Below are 22468 nucleotides of genomic sequence, written 5' to 3' on the forward strand. Positions count from 1 at the left end.
TCGGACCAAAAACTGAGAGTACAGAACTCAGGACAGTACACTGGATTATTGCTTTTTCTAGTGGTTAATTATCACCTCAACTGACTACAGCGCTAAAATTTCCATAATCCATTTTAGACTGAGGAGATGCAATGACTGGTGTGTATCCAACAAAATAAAATATTCACCAAAATTTTGCACTCAAATATTTCCGGTTTTAGCGCTTCCTATCAGAACGTCATTGTGGAAAAAGTATGCAAATTAAAACAACCTGGTTCAGTAGTGAGAATAAAACTTTGCTTAAGTTCAATGCATCTTCACTGTTTTTGAAATAGTTCGGTAATCATACAGGTAGAACTTGTGGACGACAGCTGAATCATTTGTCTTGAAGATCAGTGCAGTTTTTTGTAATGAAAAGTTCGAACATGTAGTCGAATCAGCAGCGTCAAAAATGTGATGCGTGTTTTGTTAAGGGACTACAATTGAGTTCTCCCGCCACGCACATAAAAAGGAGAGAGGGTTGATCTCGCTCGAGGATTCAAATCTGCAAGAACGTTCTTTCAGTATCGGCTGAAACGTCAGTGTAAGAGTACAAAATTAGGATTTTACAGATAACCCGAATGAAGTAAGGGAATTCTCGGGTAAATCCGGGTTAACTTTGATGCTTCACTGAGGACACGGCACATCACCGGATGATGCGTGAACTACCATTCACAGTGTGCTCGTGCAGTGAGATCATGTGGGCGCAAAACTTCACAGTTCCGTTCTCCTTGCCATCTCTAACAGTTTTTGTTCAATTTGTTTTTGTGGAGCGACGGATTTTTTTTTCAATTTTTCTAACGATTCGAAAAGTGCCAATGAAAAAAATATTTGGCAAGCTCTTTTCAGTTTCACTGCTAAGCATTTTCTTGATTCATCTTTCACCATTGTGAATTTTTTTTTCCATTGTTGATGAAGCTTTTTTGTCAGCGGTGGAAACCGTGTCTTCCTTTTGGGTAAGCTCTATACGACTCCAACTCATACCATGTTCTAGTTTGAGTAATTCGAGAAGTATTTTCAACAATACATTAAAGTACGATCAAATTGTGCCACTTGACGGAGGCAAGGCACCACTAACGACCCAAGTACGGCGGGTGTTGGATGCCTGCGCTTTACAAGAGCGGCCGATACCCAAGAGTGCATAAAAGCGGTATGAATTTGAATTAGACAAAACGGCAAGTGATGCGGTTGGCTAAAGACCTTTAGTTGTTTCGTTAGCAAGGATGGTCACGTTAGCAAGAATGATTCCAACTCTTGATGGCGAATCATCTTTAATTTTCTCGTCTGACGAGAAATTTTTATCTGTTCCATGAATAAGCACATTGTGAGTGCTTTCGCAGTCTAGTTTTGAGCATTTTCTGGCTTTGGGCAATATCAAAAACTAAGGTTGGTTGCTTGTAAACAAGCAATCCAAAGATTTTACACGGCAGCATACTAGACTTGTTGTGTGACAGTTTTTACTTTTTATCCGGTAAAATGCCAGGGAGCCTGTTGTTTTTTGCACAAAGAGTAGAGAGGGAGTTTGAACATATCTTTAATCGTGCTAATTACTTTAGTAATGTTTGCAAATAAAGTAGCAGCTACTTTCGACTTGACGTAATTTCGTCGATTTTACTTTTAGGTTTACGACCTTAATCTCTCATGATCTCCCGCCTTTTCCTTGAGACACTTATTGAGTTTGAACCAAGTTGCTTCGTGCCAGTGATTCCTAACAGTGTGCATTAACCACGCCTTCCTGATGATTGGGGTATAGTTGCTGAGCGCTTGAATCATGAGATTTACACTTTTCAGGTGATTATTGAAACACAACGTATTTAAACAGCGACGGCTCCTGAGATTAACGAGGAAAAACTTACTAAACTTTCTGAATTGTGGGTTTTTATGGTTGAAAATTAAATATTCTATCCAGATGAGCTCCTACTACAGCATGAAGCAGGCCAAACTTGCTTTGAAAGGTTGCTCGAGCAAACCTAAATAAAACACGACAAATGCTACTCGGCTATTGTAGCACTGGCTTTATCCACAACAACCGCTCTCAAGTATATCAGTTTTCCATCATCATTGAGCATGGCTGAGTCAACTGTCCATTTGAACTGGACAACTTTTTAGTGCCAGTTATGTTCGTTAACTTGAAACAGCGTGAGATCCCATGTAGGAAGAATATCCTTGCAGCTGTGCATAGATATTTCTTTTATTTTTCTTGCCAATAGAGGACGCTCAAATGACAGGCCTTAGTCAAGTCTGGTTTAGGTGCTTGATAAGCGTTTACATGACTCGGTCTGAGCGTTCCGCCATATTTATAGGGAAACGTTGTGTTGGGTGGAGTAATAAGAGTCGCGACGAATTTTTTTTTTTAGGTGCAACAAAGTGTTTCTGAGCTGTCATCAGTGGAGCAGTAACTGCTCCCCTCTCTAAATGGCTATAGGAATTTTAATACACCCGATATATAATGCAGGAATGAATGGTGCAAAACTATGAGCCAGGTTGACAGATATTTTTGGTGCAGAGTAACTACCCGGAATAACTTGCATGACTGTGCTTGGATTTCGAGGCCCTAAAACGAGCGGTTCTCCAAAACACATTTTTGAATCACTGGACTCCGCCTGACAATATTTCACTTATATCAGAAAACCCGTTGCTATAAAAGAGGTTGTCGCAATATGATTTATTTCTGGTTTTATGAGGATAACTTTCTGTTTTTTGCTGGAAACTGCAGGAAGATCCGATTAATTTTCAACAATAGCATCAGCCCCATTTTGTGTTCTTTTATCGTTGATGTCCAGATGCGGACTGACATGAGTTAAAATATTCTTGTCCATTTTCCCTTTCATGTCCGACAGCAGCTCATCCTCCAACTGAAAGCTTTCATTTCATTTTCTGTCAATTTTTTAAATGTTCTTATGCGTATCCTTCTAACCTCGGACTATTTTGCTAATTTTAAACAGTGAATCTTCTTTCTGTTCTGCTGTTTCTTCAATTTTGTCAAATTTTTGGTCCGCCTCTTTATCTCCTTGCTTTTTCTTTATAATCAGCGAATCTCTTTTTTTTTCGAGGTTTTCAATGGGGCGACTACCTTTAAATAAGCGACTACCTTTAAACTACTTTAATTTTTTTTTAATCGATTTATCTGCTTTGGCAACACAAAATGGCTATTGGATACAAGTAACCCGGGTTTTCTCAGTGGTTTTAGACTTGGAAGTGGATTTCTAGAGGCGTTATCTGCCTTTTGCTTCTCGTCTGTGACCTCGACGCTTCCTTTGTCAGATGTCGCTTTCTGCAAGCATTTTCAATAGTCTGTGGAGCTTATAAAGCCATATATTTTGTGCAGCTATTATTTTATCAGTGTTTTCAGTGTTACCAGCCACACTAATCAGATTTTCTTTAATCATAACCGCTTCCTTTTTGAAGTACTCGAAAGTTGCAATATAGCTCGGAACGACTTTCTACGTACTCTAAAATATTGTCGTGACACTAATAATGCTCAGTTTGGAGCTTAGAGCATTTCTCAAACAATTTCGCTGTCCTTTTTTTGAATTTTTTCATTTGTTGGGAACGACTCTGGCTTTTTACGTACTCTATTTCATGATAATAGAAAAGTTCAGGTTGTAGCTTAGCTTGTTTCTCAAACAACTTCACTATCTTTTTTTGAGTTGTTTCATCGATGTATCAAATGATTGACTTTAAACAAGAACAATTGATAAATTGAAAGCGAAGCTCAAAAATGAGTAATATATCTCTAAATCAACATTAAAACAACAGTTACTTGCACGGCGTACTTTGAAGTCCCTTAAAGCTGATAGCTTTTTTCGAAAGGCTCTTCGAGTTTTTGGCAATAAAAGTTTACGTTTTGTGCAACTTTTCAGGGTTCCAAGGTTAGAAATGTAGCTTCTAAGCAATGATGAAGGGGAGCAGTGATGTAGGGGAGCAGTGATGAAGTGGTTATGTCTCCGCCTCTCAATCGAAAGGTCGGATGTTCGAGGCCCACCATGATCCGTGCTCGTTGCTTGAGGGTGAAGCAACATTACCCAGCCCAGATAAATAACCAAAAAAAATTGCATGTAGTTCTTAAGCAGGGTACAACAGCGGTTCGCCGTGATGAGCTGTACAGCTCGTATGTTGGTCCTATCCTTCGTAGATAAATGATCTTAAGCCCAAAAAGGGAGCCGGTGGAACTTTTTAAATTTGTCATAAATATTTGATTCTTAAATTTGCCCTTGGAAATGAAGTCTTTGACTACGTTTGCATCCACAGTTTACAGAAACAATAATTTTTTTCTTATATCTAAAAAACAAATTACTGATTTGCTCAGTACTCACCTTCCGATTATTAATGTTGCCTTGCTTACTTATACAGTTGTTGATGTGACAAATAGAGATGCTAGCTGTTTTCTATAATTTTTTTTGGGTCGCTACATTTAAATTGAAACTCAATCAGGGCTTTGTGAAACAAGTCTCTTTAATGAGCTGTTGCGACAGATATGGAGGTTTTGATGATCTCTTGCGATGGTGCTTCTTCTACGGAGATCTGACATGTTGCAACAAAGGTGTCAAATTTGTAGGAACAATTCTGTCTTGCTACGTTCTCTCAGATAACTTCATAAAAATAACAAAGCTCATTCTCAAGCTTACCAATAAACTTAAACAACTTCTATGTTTGAAAAGTATTTCTTCTATGGTGTTGACTATTGTTTTTTTTTTCATCAAGGATATTCATTAAAGTTGAAACACAGGCCGAAAATAATTAGTTTTGGAAGTTAAATAATAAAAAAAACATTAAGACACAGTGGTTTAAAAGAAGAAATAGCTTTGCATTTCAAAGCCTCTTAAAGCTACTAACCTTTTCCTTATGGCTATCAGGGTTTTCGAAGATAATTAGTTAAGTTTCTGACAGTCTTAGCAATGGACGAAAGATTAGCTCAAGGGATGATTTAGGTCCTTATTCTTACTAATTATTTTTTGATTCTTCGAGTTGCGCTTGGAAATAAATCTTTGACTACGTTCGAATTGAGGATACTTCTTGTGATTATATTTTCTCTTTGTTTCCAGTTCCGTTGCCTGTATACACTATATAAAAGCAGCAATGTGGGTAAAAAACTAATATTTTACCCAGTACTCAACTTACTTTTGTTCAGTACCGGTTATTATTGCTGCTTAAATAGTTGTTGATGACGTCGTGTCAAATGAAAAGATCAATACGATGTGACAGATAGTGATGCAGGCGGTATCATATAGTTTCTTGTGGGTCGCTCTATTAAAATTGAAACCCAATCTGTGTTTTTTGAAACAGGACTCTGTAACGACATTTTCCAATGGAGTGGTAAGTTTCTCAAACAACTTCACTATCTTTTTTTGAGTTGTTTCATCGATGTATCAAATGATTGACTTTAAACAAGAACAATTGATAAATTGAAAGCGAAGCTCAAAAATGAGTAATATATCTCTAAATCAACATTAAAACAACAGTTACTTGCACGGCGTACTTTGAAGTCCCTTAAAGCTGATAGCTTTTTTCGAAAGGCTCTTCGAGTTTTTGGCAATAAAAGTTTACGTTTTGTGCAACTTTTCAGGGTTCCAAGGTTAGAAATGTAGCTTCTAAGCAATGATGAAGGGGAGCAGTGATGTAGGGGAGCAGTGATGAAGTGGTTATGTCTCCGCCTCTCAATCGAAAGGTCGGATGTTCGAGGCCCACCATGATCCGTGCTCGTTGCTTGAGGGTGAAGCAACATTACCCAGCCCAGAAAAATAACCAAAAAAAATTGCATGTAGTTCTTAAGCAGGGTACAACAGCGGTTCGCCGTGATGAGCTGTACAGCTCGTATGTTGGTCCTATCCTTCGTAGATAAATGATCTTAAGCCCAAAAAGGGAGCCGGTGGAACTTTTTAAATTTGTCATAAATATTTGATTCTTAAATTTGCCCTTGGAAATGAAGTCTTTGACTACGTTTGCATCCACAGTTTACAGAAACAATAATTTTTTTCTTATATCTAAAAAACAAATTACTGATTTGCTCAGTACTCACCTTCCGATTATTAATGTTGCCTTGCTTACTTATACAGTTGTTGATGTGACAAATAGAGATGCTAGCTGTTTTCTATAATTTTTTTGGGTCGCTACATTCAAATTGAAACTCAATCAGGGCTTTGTGAAACAAGTCTCTTTAATGAGCTGTTGCGACAGATATGGAGGTTTTGATGATCTCTTGCGATGGTGCTTCTTCTACGGAGATCTGACATGTTGCCACAAAGGTGTCAAAATTCTAGGAACAATTCTGTCTTGCTACGTTCTCTCAGATAACTTCATAAAAATAACAAAGCTCATTCTCAAGCTTACCAATAAACTTAAACAACTTCTATGTTTGAAAAGTATTTCTTCTATGGTGTTGACTATTGTTTTTTTTCATCAAGGATATTCATTAAAGTTGAAACACAGGCCGAAAATAATTAGTTTTGGAAGTTAAATAATAAAAAAAACATTAAGACACAGTGGTTTAAAAGAAGAAATAGCTTTGCATTTCAAAGCCTCTTAAAGCTACTAACCTTTTCCTTATGGCTATCAGGGTTTTCGAAGATAATTAGTTAAGTTTCTGACAGTCTTAGCAATGGACGAAAGATTAGCTCAAGGGATGATTTAGGTCCTTATTCTTACTAATTATTTTTTGATTCTTCGAGTTGCGCTTGGAAATAAATCTTTGACTACGTTCGAATTGAGGATACTTCTTGTGATTATATTTTCTCTTGGTTTCCAGTTCCGTTGCCTGTATACACTATCTAAAAGCAGCAATGTGGGTAAAAAAACTAATATTTTACCCAGTACTCAACTTACTTTTGTTCAGTACCGGTTATTATTGCTGCTTAAATAGTTGTTGATGACGTCGTGTCAAATGAAAAGATCAATACGATGTGACAGATAGTGATGCAGGCGGTATCATATAGTTTCTTGTGGGTCGCTCTATTAAAATTGAAACCCAATCTGTGTTTTTTGAAACAGGACTCTGTAACGACATTTTCCAATGGAGTGGTAAGTTTGCGAAGCGATTGATGTTGTGGTACTGTGTAGTACTGTTGCCACAGTAACCTTGGAGAAATATTATTATTAATAATCTGTTATGTATTGTTTTACTTATTCAAGTCCAATCTAGCAGGCCTAATGCAACAGTCATTTGGACGGTTGCGAACTAAGTTGAAAGAGTGATCAACAAGATCTCTGAAACAAAAACATCATTGACCAGAGCTTAAATTAAAGATATAAACTCTTCTGTTTTCATTAACTAACTAAGAACGAAGTATCGGATTATCACATGGCGCAGTCAGCAGGATTTATGTCCCAAGATAATAGAACGGATATGGGAATTCCTGTATTCTGGACAACAGCGAATTCGGATCCTCCTTGGAATTTCAAGATATGGTTAGATCAATTCCTATTGGCAGTTACAGTTAAGGAGAGCGTGAATCCTGAATTATTGTTAGAAGAACCGAGAGAAACTTTGTTTGAGCCGTTACCACGGCCGGAGACACCACGAGAACAAGAAAATGCGCAAGCCATTGCAGAAAGAGAGGCCAGAGACAAATTGGCGCGGGACAAAATTCTTTTGGAAAATGAAGAAAGAAGAGCTAGAGGACCAAAGGTCGGTCACAAGGCATATTATAATGAGGTACAGAAAAGAGTGGCCTCTAGATTATTCTTAGCGTTGGGAACAGAAGGAAAAAAGAAATTTGTGCAAAAGAATCCGCATACGGAATTTTCAAAGTTAGAATTTCGGGAAATGGTTGCCTTAGCAAAAGTTACATTTGATAAAACACAGAGTGTTACGATTGAACGTTATAAACTGAGAACTAGTTTCCAGTCTGAACACCGTTTGTTCGATGATAATTGAAGGAATGTATACTCTTTGATAAATTCTCTGTTTTTCACTAATGGGAAAGGAGATTGAGTAGGTCGGTTGAATTCCAACAATACACAAAGAAGAAACTTGAGGATGAGAAAATGTAAGTCAATTTGCCTAATAGTTCATTGCCATGCCATTCACTATAAGGTTGGTTTCAATTCAAAGTAAAGTTTTGCAAAGATATAAGAAAAATTTCAAAAGTTTTCGGCATTTTTATCGAATTCTATAGAAATTTTTTGAGAAAAAACTTTGTTGAGCGGTTTTGAGTCATAAGCAAAACTAAAAACTAGTTTAGTATTTGTTATTTGTTGTATCTGTCACTTTTTCGCGGATCAAGATACTGAAAAATTTTATCCAAAAAAATTGGCTTGGAGAAGTAACAACTAATTGTTTGTCTAGGGAAAGATTGTTTTGGTTTTCAAATCAAAAGAACTACCCGTAAATTTTGACTAAGGAGAAAAATGACCGGTTTGTAGCTTGCTTCAAAATGTCTCATTTATAAAAAATGATATATAATTTTCAGGCACGACCTTAATCGGGTTTAAAAAGTAAGAACATTCTTACAGTTTTTTAAAGTTGGCTACACCGGTGATGAGTTTTTGAGCTAGAATTACTCAATGACAGGACCGCTGAGATCTTGACAGCTGTTGACTGCAGTTTGATCTGGAACTTCAACTCACAATACCTGAAAAGGCCTTTTTTCTTGCCTTCTTCACAGTACTTGAACAGGCCTCTGCTGTGGCCGTCTGCTCCACGATTCCTGAATAGGCCCTTGTTGTTGCCCGCTAGCTCACGATTCGTGAAAATACCTCCGTTTTTTTCCTCTATTTCACGATATCTGAAAGGCCTCCGTTGCTGTGTTTTTCGTAAAACAGGTGAATAACAGGTCACAGTTAATGTCTTCTGTTCACTAGAGATGCGTGAAAGTAGGCGTTGTTGTTATGACGAGTTCTGTAAATTCGAGGCGCCGAGGAGAGACAAGTTTTTTTGTCCGAAAAACCGTAATTTTTTTTGACCAAACGAGATTGGTCACGGACGACAGTAGTTTGACAAAACTGATCGGCTGTCCTTTTTCTAAAAACTACTTCTATAGACGGAAATGGACTAAGATCAATTTTAGCATGAACAAAAATCTAAAGATTAAGAAAAAAACTAAATTTTTTTCGGACAAAATTAGAATTGGGCTAGAATGGATCTTAAATAACAGCTAAAAATTGATCCAAAAATATTTTAAATCGATATAAATCCAACTTTCCAGTATGTGTTTTTAGGGAGGTTAAACGGATTTAGGTTGTTTTAACTTGGATTTTTTCAATTTCATCAGTTTTTGAGTTTGTTTTTTCGTTTGTTCATTGCCAATAATTTCTATAATCATAATAAAATAACATCCATAACTTCTGGTAGCATAATAAAAAGGGCAAAAACTTTTAAAATTTCAACTTTCCTTCCATTTTGGAATGACTTAAGTTGCCATCTGATTTCTTTCGACTAATTTCTTGATTTGTTGAATAGGTTTTTCTCAAAATTTTTGAGCTCAACGTCTGATTCGCTTGGATCATTATCTTGATTCATTCCGTAGGTTTGGTGCTCAAAACTTCTTTACATTTGATGATTTTGTACGATTTAATTGCTTGTTTTTCAGCTCAAAATCTGTTTTTTATTGACGATCTCTTTGATTTGTTACAAAAACTTTGCTTTTATCGATGTGAAAGAGTTTTTTTAGATTTAAAGTGATCTGATCAGGTGTCCCTTAAAATGAGTAAAAAGAGATTTTGGCGAGAATTGGATGGATTTTAGTGACTTAGGAAAATCCATCCAAATCGAATTACATCATTTTTTTCAGTCACCTAAATTCCCGCACCGGAGTTCCCGCACCGAAGTTCCCGCACCGAAGTTCCCGCACCGAAGTTCCCGCACCAAAATTCCCGCACCGGTGGGGTCTAAACTGGGGGGGGGGGGGGGGGGAGGAAGGGGTTGTATAAACGGGGGGGGGGGGTTTGTAAAGAGGGAGGAAAGCGGGGGGGGGGGATGTAAACAGGGAGGAAAACGGGAGGGCCCGTTTTAATAAGACCAAATTATAAAGATTGAAAACTCGAATCCAACATTTTATGAAGCCTAAAAACCTAATAGGTAGCAAATGCTCTAAACAGGAAATGCGATAACTTTGAAAAAAAATTGTATAATTCATGACTAACCTCTCGAAAAAATCCATTACAATCGATTATAATTGATTTAAATGGATTATTTTGCCTCAAAAACAAATTTCAAAAATAATCGATTAAAATCGATTAAGATTGATTATATTCGGATTTTATTGAATAGAAAAATTTTTTCATTATAATCCATTTTAAATTTATTATAATTGAATATTATCGAAATTTATTGAGACAGACCACGAAAATTCAATATAATCGATTATTATCCATAGAACTCCAGTGCGGGTTGGTTAAAAATTTCAAGAAAAATCGATTTGAATCAATTCAGATTCCATTTCAGTTCGTAAAAGGTACACTTTTATTCAATTTGGATCAAATTTATTCAATTTCAAATCTTTTTAAATGAACTTGAAAGCATTTTTGTCAGTGTGGGTAATGTATTCAGTGTGGCTAAATCTCCTTCAATCAAGTTAAAATGTTACGAGGCCAAAATGTGTATTTTGTGAATTGTAAACGGATTCCGCAACAAGGACGCTCCTTTTGTTCTTCTTTCGTTCTTTCAGTCTCTTTGATCGTTCCGAAATTGTTTTAGCATGTTTAAAGCCTTGATTCTTGAATCCAGGAGCGTACATACAAAAAATTGTGCGCCTATCCAGTGCACAGTTTGGCCTCGTAATGAATTGTTTGGACCTTAGCAATCGTATTTTCGGTTCAAGAAGCAACTCGTGTCGTAACCCATGAGCAAAACCAAAGACTGCTATAAATCATGTTCATACCATTAACTTTTTCAATCTAAAATTGTATGATAAATAGGCGCAAGCTAGCCAAAGCAACCGTTGATTGTCCTTGAGATCAGAGCTCTTTTGACGTCAGCTTGAATTAAGGTTGAACCGAGTTAGAGCAAAAACCTTTTGGTTAAAAACGTTGAAATGGTGCATTAGCCCCACTTTTCATAGTGTAAAGTTCTTAGTTTCTTTTGCTCAAACCATTCGCCAGACTGATCGGAACGCTCTGTACAGTGCTGATTTAAATTATCCGGACAAAACGAACAAAACTTGAATTTTCAAACGCGTTTTTCTCAAATTGGGTTAACATTAGACAAAAAATGAAGATAACAAAAGTTGCTTAGAATTTCACCAGAATTAATATGGTGCCATTTTTTCTCCGAAATTCTTAACAAAAACTTTACCCCAAAAATGGGTCAATTTGGCTTTTTTCAATTAATCAAGAATTACGCTGAAACTACTTTGTTAATTGATACGAAAATTATATCACAGGAAGCCTCTTACGCAGCTCAACAAAGTTTAACAAAGGTTAAATCTCCAAAAGCCAGTATAAGAGAAAAAATTTTCACTTGATAGTCATTAAATGTGATTTTTACTATATAAAACCCAGAATCTCTGTTAAAAAATAAATTTTAAACAATTTGCGCAAATTTTTGGAGATTTAACCCTTCTTAAACTTTGTTGAGCTGCGTAAGAGGCTTCCTGTGATATAATTGTCGTATCAATTAACAAAGTAGTTTCAGCGTAATTCTTGATTAATTGAAAAAAGCCAAATTGACCCATTTTTGGGGTAAAGTTTTTGTTAAGAATTTCGGAGAAAAAATGGCACCATATTAATTCTGGTGAAATTCTAAGCAACTTTTGTTACCTTCATTTTTTGTCTAATGTTAACCCAATTTGAGAAAAATGCGTTTGAAAAATCAAGTTATGTTCGTTTTGTCCGGATAATTTAAACCAGCACTGTATAAAAAATAGGCAATAGAATTCAAGTTCCTGCTTAGTTTTAGTCCAATGAAAAAAGCACGATTGTCTTATTGAGATTTTCATTACAACCGTGGCACGGTTAAATTGCTTCGGTCAAATTCCGAGTCAAATCGAACGAGAAACTTAATTCTGAGTTTTGCTTAACATGTTAAATGGATGTATTAAGGTACGAGAGGCAGACGGTAGGACGAATAGAACACATAGAGCCTAACCACGACTGGATTCGCATTGGGCTGAACTTGTTTGACCTCTACGAGAATGACGGGTGGGAGGAGGAGTGGGCGTATGGATTCCATGGCAGTGGTGAATTCGGAAACCAGTCCATAGCAACTGAGCGACAGGTAATAAAGACGCAATACACTTCATTCGACCTGTAGAGGGGGAAAATTGTACGCAGAGTTTGATAAAACTGACTTGTTTTTGAGACCTTGAGATTTTTTAAAAGACATTGAAGGCAATGATTTTGATGGAATGTCTTGCTGATCTCTTTTAACGTACGATATGAAACTTAAATTCAAAGGAAACACTTGAGTTACTGGAACTAAAATGGGATGAATTTGTAGTGTGGTAAACTAGCCATGGTATGAAAACATGAGGTGATAAAAATCTGTGGTGATTTGACGAGCAGCGAAAATGTAGGAAATCACTTGTAATACCGCAAAAAAAACTAATGAAACTTTCATTGTTTGAGTTTGATATTTTGCATGTTTATCTAGCTTTTAACCTAAATTTTAGAAAAACCCTTAAATGAATTTAACGTAAGTTTCGTTTTAAATTTTTTTCAGAACATCTTGTTTAAATTTGGGTAAGCAGGGCTACACAAACACGCAAATTTTCAAACTCACAAACGAAGGAAGTTTCTAGTTTTCTTGCTGTATTAAAAGTGGTTTCGTACGTTTTTGCTGCTTTTCAAATGATCCCCAGATTTGAAACCCCAGATTTGAAATGAGCTCATAATTTCACCTTATGGCAAGCTCACCGCACTACAAATTCACCCCTTTTCGAAAAACATGCATACGGAAGACATTATTAAACAGGCAGTGAGCGTTTTAAACAGGCAGTGAGCATATTCAGAGCGTTTCAATTTTGAAAAAACTCAAAAAACTGCGTTTTTTGGCGCGCCCTCCCCCTCAAAATTAGTATGTAATAGCGCCTTCAAATAGAGCCTTCAAATATTGCCTTAGGGTCGATAAGCTAAAAAAGAATTTCTGTTAAAAAGAACCGAAGGGGGACCCTTTGTGTCGACACGGGGTCGAATTCCTGAGAAAAGCGTGTACGCGGAACAAAACACGCACCAACCCACCCCCTCCCTCAATCCGCTTCGGCTTGAGTTGTTTTTAATGCAAACCATAGATGCCAGATATCGTTCTAAAACAGGTGAATTTCCAACGCAGATAGTCCGATCAACAAAAAAAATAGCTTTCGAACTATACAAGAGACGCCCAAATTATGAGACTGGGATTTATCAGTCTCTTTTGCAACCAGAATTTTCCATGACAGAGTGATTCACAGCTTCAAAATGTACAAGTCGTCCTTGTGAAAATTGTTGTGCTCGATAATCCTGAAATACTACAGAACAAATCTAGCTCACGGATGGCCGATGACTCAATTTGAAACGGTGCGTATATACCAATGAACTTGAGACTTTAAGCGTTTCTGGATTTTCTCGGCTTTCATAAATGCGTTGCTGCTCGGCAGGGATCAAAAATGAAAATACAATCGCTTCTTAGAATCTCTGAAAAATTAGCCTCGGATAGTCAACTGGAATCAAACTAATTAGCTTTAGGTTGCTATGAAAGATTCTCATAAAGTTTCCATCAATGAAGTCAAAGTTGTCTGGATACTTTTTTCACCTATCCCGTGTCTACTTGCGGAAAATTGCAAAGCCCGAATTGAAAAGGATTGCGGAACTGAGCACTAGCTTTTATTGGCACTCAAATAATTACCCTCATTGAATTTTTTTGAAATAGAAGAAAAATTGCTGTCGTGCGCGATCATACCATAAAATAGTCGGTAAATAAACATCAGTTGACAGCTATGTCTTTAACTTGGCTCAAAGCACATCAATCATCTAGTTATCGCAGAGGCACAAAAGCCATCGAAGAGTGGTACCAAGAAGAACATTAGTTTTGGTGGGTCTTATCCCAGAATATGCGGCTCTTTTTTCTTTTTCCCCCCACCTGCAACATTTTACAAGTAAACTTTTGTTCACAGTGAGCGATCGTTATGAAAACTGACGCAAATGCGATCGCATTTGAGCTGTGCGATCGCATTTGAGCTAAATGTGCAAATGTGATCGCAAGTTTACGAAAAGATGCATCAACTCAATTTGAATTTTCCAACGAATCATGTAGGCATCAGTCCGCAAAAAAGTACCGCAAGGCATCATCCGTAAATCAGCCTATAATTATAACTCATTTATTAAACGTAATCGGTACTTTTTGCGGACTGATGCCTACATGATTCGTTGGAAAATTCAAATTGAGTTGATGCATCTTTTCATAAACTTGCGATCGCATTTGCATATTTAGCTCAAATGCGATCGCAAGTTCAAATGCGATGCAAGTTTACGAAAAGATGCATCAACTCAATTTGAATTTTCCAACGAATCATGTAGGCATCAGTCCGCAAAAAAGTACCGATTACTTTTAATAAATGAGTTTTAATTATAGGCTAATTTACGGATGAAAACTGGCCTGCATTTCTTCCGCGCCGGCGCCACCCTTAACCTGAGTAGTTCATTAGTTTTAATGTTTTTTTTTAAATTAAAATTCTGTTTTCATAGTTTTCCGTGAATAGACGCTATCCTGCACGGGGGGACGTTGAAAAACCTAAAGAAATTGCTATTTTTAAATGCTAAATCTCTGAACAGTTGCTTTAAGAACAGCAAGACTGGGATCAGTGAAGGTTTTAGGGGTACTGTTTCAAAAATTTGCCTACAATGGCACAATTTGAAAGACACCTCTTACAAAGAAGACTCTCACACAGTCCATCAAAGTTTTAAAAGGTTTAAATCTCAAAAAAATTGTGCTTATTGTTTAACAATTGTTTTTTTAAAAAATATAATTTATGTTTATATAGTAAAACCTACAATTCTTGACTACCAAGCAAAAATAATTTATCTTATAAAAGTTTTTGGAGATATAACTTCCTAGAACTTTGTTAGGCTATGTAAGAGGCTTCTTCCGATATGTTTTTTGATAACAGATCCGTAGAATGTTAACTTGGTTCAATTTAATTAATGCTTCGTTCGAAATGCATATTTTACACAGAAAGAATTTTCAAAATTACAATTTGGTCTAGGGGGATATTCTACATATTCTACGTAGGGTCACTAGGGGGAGGGGGAGGGGTGGAAGTGCATACTTGATCCATATTATGCATATAATTATTTGTTTTGCCAGTATTTGTCTTGTTTGAAACAAGTACTGGACTTGTTTGAATTTTCCGTTTGGATTTTTATGCTAGTTGTGACAATTTTCAATTTTCAAACTTGTAACGTTAGCCCGGAAATACATATCGATGGAAAACAAAGCTAGATTCTAAAACGACTGGTTAGTGTCTAAACACAGCTCTACATGATTTTCACCGTCTCTGCCAACGCCAATTTTTTGGTGGTCTTTCTAACAACGGGTCGACAAAAAACGTTAATGTTTCCGGCTTCGATCAGAACGCTCTAAATAACTTAATTATATGCAAAAATAGTGAGCTCAAGGCTGGGTTTCAGTATCCCCAGACCATGAGGTCACTCCTAAAAACAGGGCTACTACTTATTTTTTAAGTTACGATTATTTTTGTTCAGTAGATAAAAATCATCATCTCCATCGAAGATGGATCAACCCTTTCCCTCGACTCCTAGCTTCTCATGGTCTGAAAATGGTTTTCGATGTAAATCGAATTTAACTCAGGCATCTCCAGGAAGCTAAAATTTTATAAAAAACAGTTTGAGTCTCCCTCCCGAGACCCCTCCGGATACTGGAATCCGGGGAAAGAACGTCCCTATTTCTTTCAGGAAGGCTGGACACGCCGTCCCAACACCCTTCCTTGTTCTCGGTATTCGCGTTGTAACGATTGTTACACGTCGGTAGCTATTCTGACGCTGTTGGAGGCAGTCCTACAACACTTCTGCTCTTCTACTCTTTGCTTGCAACAAAGTACAGGATCAACGTTAGTCTCCCAGTTTCGGCTGTTGTGGAGGCACAACGTCACGTTTTTCTCCAAGTCTTCCTTCAACATTTCTTCTCTTTCTCTCCCGTCACATTCACGTGTCCTAGACGTCCTCTTCTCTGCGGTGGTTACTGCATTCCGACGAGTTACAAAAGCTCGCTTGAAAGCTCCTGCCCCAATGTCCAGCTGATACACGCCGTACACTCTGCTGTGTTTCGACAAATGCTTCTTGAACCATGGCATCAGTCGCCTTCTGGCCCATATCTTTTTCTCTTACATCGGAATATTCAGGATTTTGCACGTTGTCTCAAAAAGGTCTAAATCTTTTAGACAATCCAATTCCTGCAATTGCTCTTTCGTAGGCGTTTCTTGTCGATTGTTCTCTTTCACATGAGCTTCCAGCCATCGTAATGCCATCCTAACTCCCACTATTGCTATCGTTATGGACTGTGATGAATCTGGTAAATCCATGGAGAGCAGCTCTCCACATAACCAGATCAACACCAGATTACTACGCCCGGGATACCACCATGTTTGTGGCAAGCAATGGCAGGGGAACTCACCATGTGTCAACATGATGCTCCTCCAGTTAAGCTTTCACGACGCTTCCAGTAATGGTTCCAACTCCTTCATCACTCGTTGGACTTCATCATTCTCGTCTACTGCATTGTAATCTGTGACTGTTGACCCTTTCTGCTTCTGTCTTTCAAAGTCACTGAATATCCCACTGGCGTATCCCATGAACTTCTTCTTTCCCAGTATCGATTCTAATTCTTGGACGTGGTGCATATCCTTAGGTGCTTTGGTAAGTTTGACGCGGACTTCCTCTCGTTACATCTCAGACATATAGTCCCTTTCTGTTTGTAGACGCCGTGTTGATGGTGTTGTTCGGTTGCTTCGTGTTCTGGTACCCGGTTTCCCGTGCAGTTCTGTCTTTTGTGGCGGGCTATGTTTCCGGCCTGTAGGGTTTTGTCACATCTGCCACATGTCTGGATTCCATCTTCATTCTTCCTGTCTCCCTCGCATGTCTTCCTGTGGTTTTTTTCGAGTTTTCAGATTTGAAGATGGCTCCGCATTTGTTGCATGCAAAAGTCACTCTCGCCTCTTTGTGCATCCTTTTGATATGGATTCTCAGGCCGCCCTGGTTTTTGAAATCCTTCTCACATATCTCACACGTGTTCGATGTTGCTTGGGTGGTATAGGAGTTCCTTTCTGTCGTTTCACCGTTTTTTTTCGCATTTGACTTTTCCCGTTTGTGCAGGTGCTGTATTTGTGCTTCGACCGCTCGCCTCCATCCTTTTCTGTCGTGATTCAGTTTGTCTATCTCGTTCACATCCATACCCGCTTCTCTGATGAGCTTACGCCAGTAGATTAGTGTTTGTTTTTTTTCCCGGACATTTCGTTAGAGTTTGCAAATCATTAAGCCACCCTAGACAAGCTATTTTAGTCAGTCTTTTATCGTCCATTCTCATTACACGGCCTAATTGTCTTAGCGTTCTTCCTTCAATTTTCCATCGGATCGACTTGATGTTCAGTTGATTTCTGATGTCCAGCATGTTCACTCCCTTTTCTTGCAATTCAATTAGTGGCGGCCTCGACTTTGAGCTCCAGACGTGCCTATAGCATCGGTCAATCCAACTTTGCAAATACTTTAACTCCGAGTTTTTCCATGTCCTTATGTGGGCTTCAAACAATAAGCCGCTTTCTACGCAGCATTGGACAACTCTAGCCTGGATTTTTTTGGCAGCTTGCTCTTTGTCAGTCGGTATTTTACTTTGGCCCATTGTCCTCCTACTCGTCTTTTCGTCTTTTTCTGTTCTTAATGTCTTCTTTCGCCCCGATCTACACTCCTAACATTCTGATGCCACCTGCTCCGTCCTTTCCGAACTCTAGTTTCTCTTCTTTTTCTTTGTTGTTTTTCTCCTCGAAGTTCACAATAACTTATTTTATTGTTGCTGTTCCAGACTCTATTTCTTTCTTCTCGCCGATGGGGGTGGTGTCGTCTGCGAATAGGGACAATGATAGTCGTGCGGTTTGGGTTTCACTGTTGTGCATTTCTACCATGTTTTTTCCTGGGTAGATCTGGCTTGCGTCTGCCGTGGACCTGCCTGGTCGAAACCCGCTTTGGTTTTCTTCCAGTACCTGGAGTTCTTTGCTCCATGTTCTCGGGCGGTTTGCGATCACTCTTGACAAAATTCTACTGGCCATTGAGAGCAAGCACACACCTCGGAAGTTGTGTCATTGATGTTCCCTTTTTAAAGCAATAGTACTATTTGGCCTTTCTTCAGAGACTCTTCCCACTGGTCTGCTCTGGTCGTGCAGATTCTCATCACCAGCTGGATGACATTCTCCCTCCATTACCAGTATGCGTTGCGAATGTATACCATGCGGACCCCGTCCTTGTCTTGTGACGATTCTCTCACCTCCTCCAGTGCTTCCATGATTTCTTTCTCGGACGGAGGGGTGTTCAGATTCTGGTTGGCTGTTATGAACTTGACGTTTTTACTTTTATCTGGCATCTGTTTGACTGTGTTCATCAAATTACCCGGGTTGTTCTCGTATCGGTCTTTTGATACGTTGCTGAAGTGGGCCTTGAATTCGTCAGTGGAGATAGTGGTGCCTGTCAGGTGTTACTGTGATCTTGTTACCAGTTTCCTTAAGATTTTGTACAGGGTATTCATGTCCCTTTTCTCCGCTGCATTTTCGCACTCGATGATGACTTCGTCCCACCATAGTCTTTCCTGTTGGCGTATGTATTTCTTCATCATCTTGCGTGCGGCTACCAGTCTTCCGCTTGATGCAGTTAGAGCATCGGCGAGTATGCCATCTGAATCTCCAAGTGTTTGACGAAGCAGGTCGTTTCTACGAATTACTTCTGTGGAGATTTCCGTGTATAGGCTTTTCAGTTCTTCTTCGTATCCCACTGTCCACGAGTTGGCTATCTGTCGTTTCTTTGTGCCACTTATTTCCTTCGCTGCATCTGTGAGCTTCCGCAATATGGAGTCCCAGTCTTCCTCATTGTTGAGTTTTTCCTCCGTCTTCTTGCGGTATTTTTTTTGCCATTTCTTTGTTTCTCATGCGTTCCCAGTCTATCTGCGGTGTTCTTTTTTTGTTCTATTCTGGGTCGCCGTTTTCTTTTTGTTCGCGCCAAATGTCAATCCAGGCGGGCTTGAGGTCCGATAATGCCATGTCATGTGCTGTGCCGTGGCTACCCTACGGACCATTTGGTTGCGATCGGCTGCTCTCATTAAGAAACCAGCGAGCTCGTAACAACGTCTGTGCATCTGGTTGAACCATGTTCCTCGGGAGCATATTGTGAAGTAGGAGTTGACATGTTGTAGCTGGTGTTCTTCGCACCATTCCAGGAGACTTTCTCCAGCTTCATTTGTCTCTGTCTTTAGGCCGTACTTTCCCCTTATGCCCTCTACTTGCGCGTTTCAATCGCCTCCCAGTATGGGTACGCTCTCGTTTGGAGTTCAATCAAGCTCATTTTCCAAATCTTTCCTGAAAATATCAATTTCCTCAGGTCCCTTACTCCACAGGGTCTGATAGGTCGCGATGAGGCTGATCCTGCCAATCTGCACCGCTGTGACCCGCTCGGAAAAACGTTTCTGATGTACGCTGGCTATCCACTCTTCCAGAATATCGCCTAACAGGAGAATTTCACAATTTTGTGAGTGGATGACTACTGCCTGTTTTGGTTTGTCTCCTAGCCATATTATCCCCTCCTGTTCCGAGCGCATTTCGGAACTCAGTACTGCCTTCCATTTTTGCTGCCTTGCAAGTTCTACTGATCTTCTAAGGCGGTCGCGGTTTTAATCTCTGGTGGAGATGCCTTGTAGGTTCCACGTCACTATTCTCCTTATTTTTTGGGGTTTGGGTTTGGTGCGTTCGGCACTTCGGTTCTCTCGTATTGACCGAGAAGTCATCTTGCTCGTCATCGTCCTCCTTCTCTTCCTGGGTTTCTGCTTAATCGCCTGTACCCGTTCCCATGGTAAATGGAAAGAAGTTTCCCAAAGTGTTCTTCACTCTTTCTGAAAACGAGGAGGACGTTGCCGGTTTCTCCGTCACACCATGCATCATAGTGTTGTCTGTAGGTTTTCTGTGGGTAGTCGCTACGTTTTCAGGAGAGATGTTGGACAGTTCCGACATCTCATCTCGGTCTAGAGTCCCGGTGGAAGTAGCAACATCTTGGCCTTGTTCTACCGGAGTAGATTCACTCGCCAGTCTTCTGTTTCTACTCGCTTGCGGTCCATGTCCCTCCATGTCAGGGTCCGGATAGACCTCTACTTCTAACATTGCCTTTTGTCCTTCTGAGAATTTTTGACTCATGGTTTCAACCATTCCGCCTGAAACTTTCTTCCCTTTGTCGGTCCGGGTTCGTGCGATCCTTTCCAAAAAAATGGTCGTTCATTTCTTTTCTTTTGTTTCTGGGGTATGAATTTCCTAGAGCTATCACTTAGTTTAGGTATCCTTGACTTGTCTAGACTCATTTTTGATTTATCACTTCCTACTGCCTTTACACTCAATTCGATTGCTAGTGTCCTTGTTGTTTGACTACTGATAAAAATAACACAACACATTAACTTCCAATAGTTGGACCTAAATAGTGACCACGAAGATTTGTATGTTATCACAGTACAGCGTATAAACAAATTATTCTCAATGATCGATTGTTGGTTGTAAAGATATGAAGCTAGCACAGTCTGATGATATCAATATTTTCAAAAAATAGTCTACTCACTACCCAATCAAGAACAGATATTTTTGATTTAAAATCAAAAATTAAGGAAAATAAAAAAATTTCAAAACGTATATGATTTGTACTTTATTTAGTAGCAACACGTTAATCGAACTGGTCTCTAAAGAAAGAGCTTTCCCTGTTCGGTGCCGCACCAAACAGTCAAAACTTTAAGGCAGTAATTTTCTCAAGTGGGCGTCTATTGCGCCTACCGAGTCCTGTGTTACTAATCTGCCTTGGGATTGCCCGAGCTAGACCAAGGCAACCACTTTTCCAAAAAATGATTTGGATTTTAATCCACACAAATCAGTGACCAACTTTTTTTCAATTTAGACTTAGTTTCGCGAAAATCCGGGTTTAGACCTGTTTTGTTTTTACTCTGGTCCTTTTAAAGGGCAAGCTACCAGTGCAGTCACTAATTTCTAGCCTGACACCTAATAACCTATTATTCTTTACTATTTACTTTTCTCTTTGTTTACTTAAGTTTAGACAAAAATAGAACCCTTCGGATTTGTGAAAATAAGACCCTTCCGAAATGGCAAAAATTGGACCCCTCCGGATCGGCAAAATAGGGTCCCTCCGGATTGGCAAAAAAGGACCCTTCCGGATTGGCAAAATTGGACCCCTCCGGATTGACAAAAGTAGGATCCCTCCGGAATTGCAAAAATAGGACCCCTCTGGATTGGCAAAAATAGGACCCCTCCCGATTGGCAAAATTGGGACCCCTCCGGGTTGGCAAAAGTAGGACCTCTACGGAATCGCAAAATTGGGACCCCTCCGGATTGGCAAAAATGGAACCGTTCCTGGTTGGCAAAATTGGGACCCCTCCGGATTGGCAAAGGTAGGACCCCTCCGGAATTGCAAAAACAGAACCCCTCCGGGTTGGCAAAAATAGGACCCTCCGGATTGGCAAAATTGGGACCCCTCCGGATGGGCAAAAATAGGAGAGTCCTGTGTTACTAATCTGCTTTCGGATTGCCCGAGCTCGAACTACTAAAATACTCAAGGCAATCATGTTTCCAAAAACTGATTTGGATTTTAATCCACACAAATCAGTGACAAATTCTTTTTCAATTTAGACTTAGTGTCGCGAAAATCCGGGTTCAGACCTGTTTTGTTTTACTCTGGTCCTTTTAAAGGGCAAGTTACTAGTGCAGTCACTAGTTTCTAGCCTGACACCTAATAACCTAATATTCTTTGCTATATACTTTTCTCTTTGTCTACTTAAGTTTTGACAAAAATAGGACCCTTCCGGATTGTTGAAAATAGGACCATTCCGAATTGGCAAAAATTGGACCCGTCCGGATTGGTAAATTAGGGTCCCTCCGGATTGGCAAAAATAGGACCCTTAAGAATTGACAAAAATAAGGCCCCTCCGGATTGGCAATAGTAGGAACCCTCCAGAATTGCAAAAATAGGACCCCTCTGGATTGGCAAAAATAGGACCCCTACGGAATCGCAAAACTGGGACCCCTCCGGATTGGCAAAAATGGGACCCTTCCGGGTTGGCAAAAATGGGACCCCTCCGGATTGGCAAAAATAGGACCCTCCCAGATTGGCAAAAATAGGACCCTTACGGATTGGCAAAAATGAAGGAAAATAAATAATTTCAATGAAAATTGTATGTGTTTTGTACTTTAGTTAGTCGCAATACGTTAGTAGAACCGGTCTCTAAAGAAAGAGCTTTCCCTGTTCGGTGCCGCACCAAACAGTCAAAACTTCAAGGTATTAA

The 22468-nt window shown here is 39.1% G+C and overlaps 2 protein-coding genes across 2 annotated transcripts in view; both read left to right on the forward strand.

The window, feature by feature from the left end:
* The window catches only part of LOC134842596 (spermatogenesis-associated protein 7 homolog), a 532288-nt gene that overhangs the window by 336517 nt on the left and 173303 nt on the right, over nt 1-22468 (forward strand). The gene's annotated exons all lie outside the window — the stretch shown is intronic.
* Nucleotides 1-22468, forward strand: part of LOC134841719 (uncharacterized) — a 78666-nt gene that overhangs the window by 40536 nt on the left and 15662 nt on the right. The window contains exon 8 of the mRNA XM_063857754.1: nt 11995-12169. Within this exon, the coding sequence (XP_063713824.1) occupies nt 11995-12169 (175 nt within the window). The remainder of the gene's footprint in view (nt 1-11994; nt 12170-22468) is intronic.

Source organism: Symsagittifera roscoffensis, chromosome 3, assembly GCF_963678635.1.
Source record: "Symsagittifera roscoffensis chromosome 3, txSymRosc1.1, whole genome shotgun sequence".
Classification (NCBI taxonomy): Eukaryota; Metazoa; Xenacoelomorpha; order Acoela; family Convolutidae; genus Symsagittifera; species Symsagittifera roscoffensis.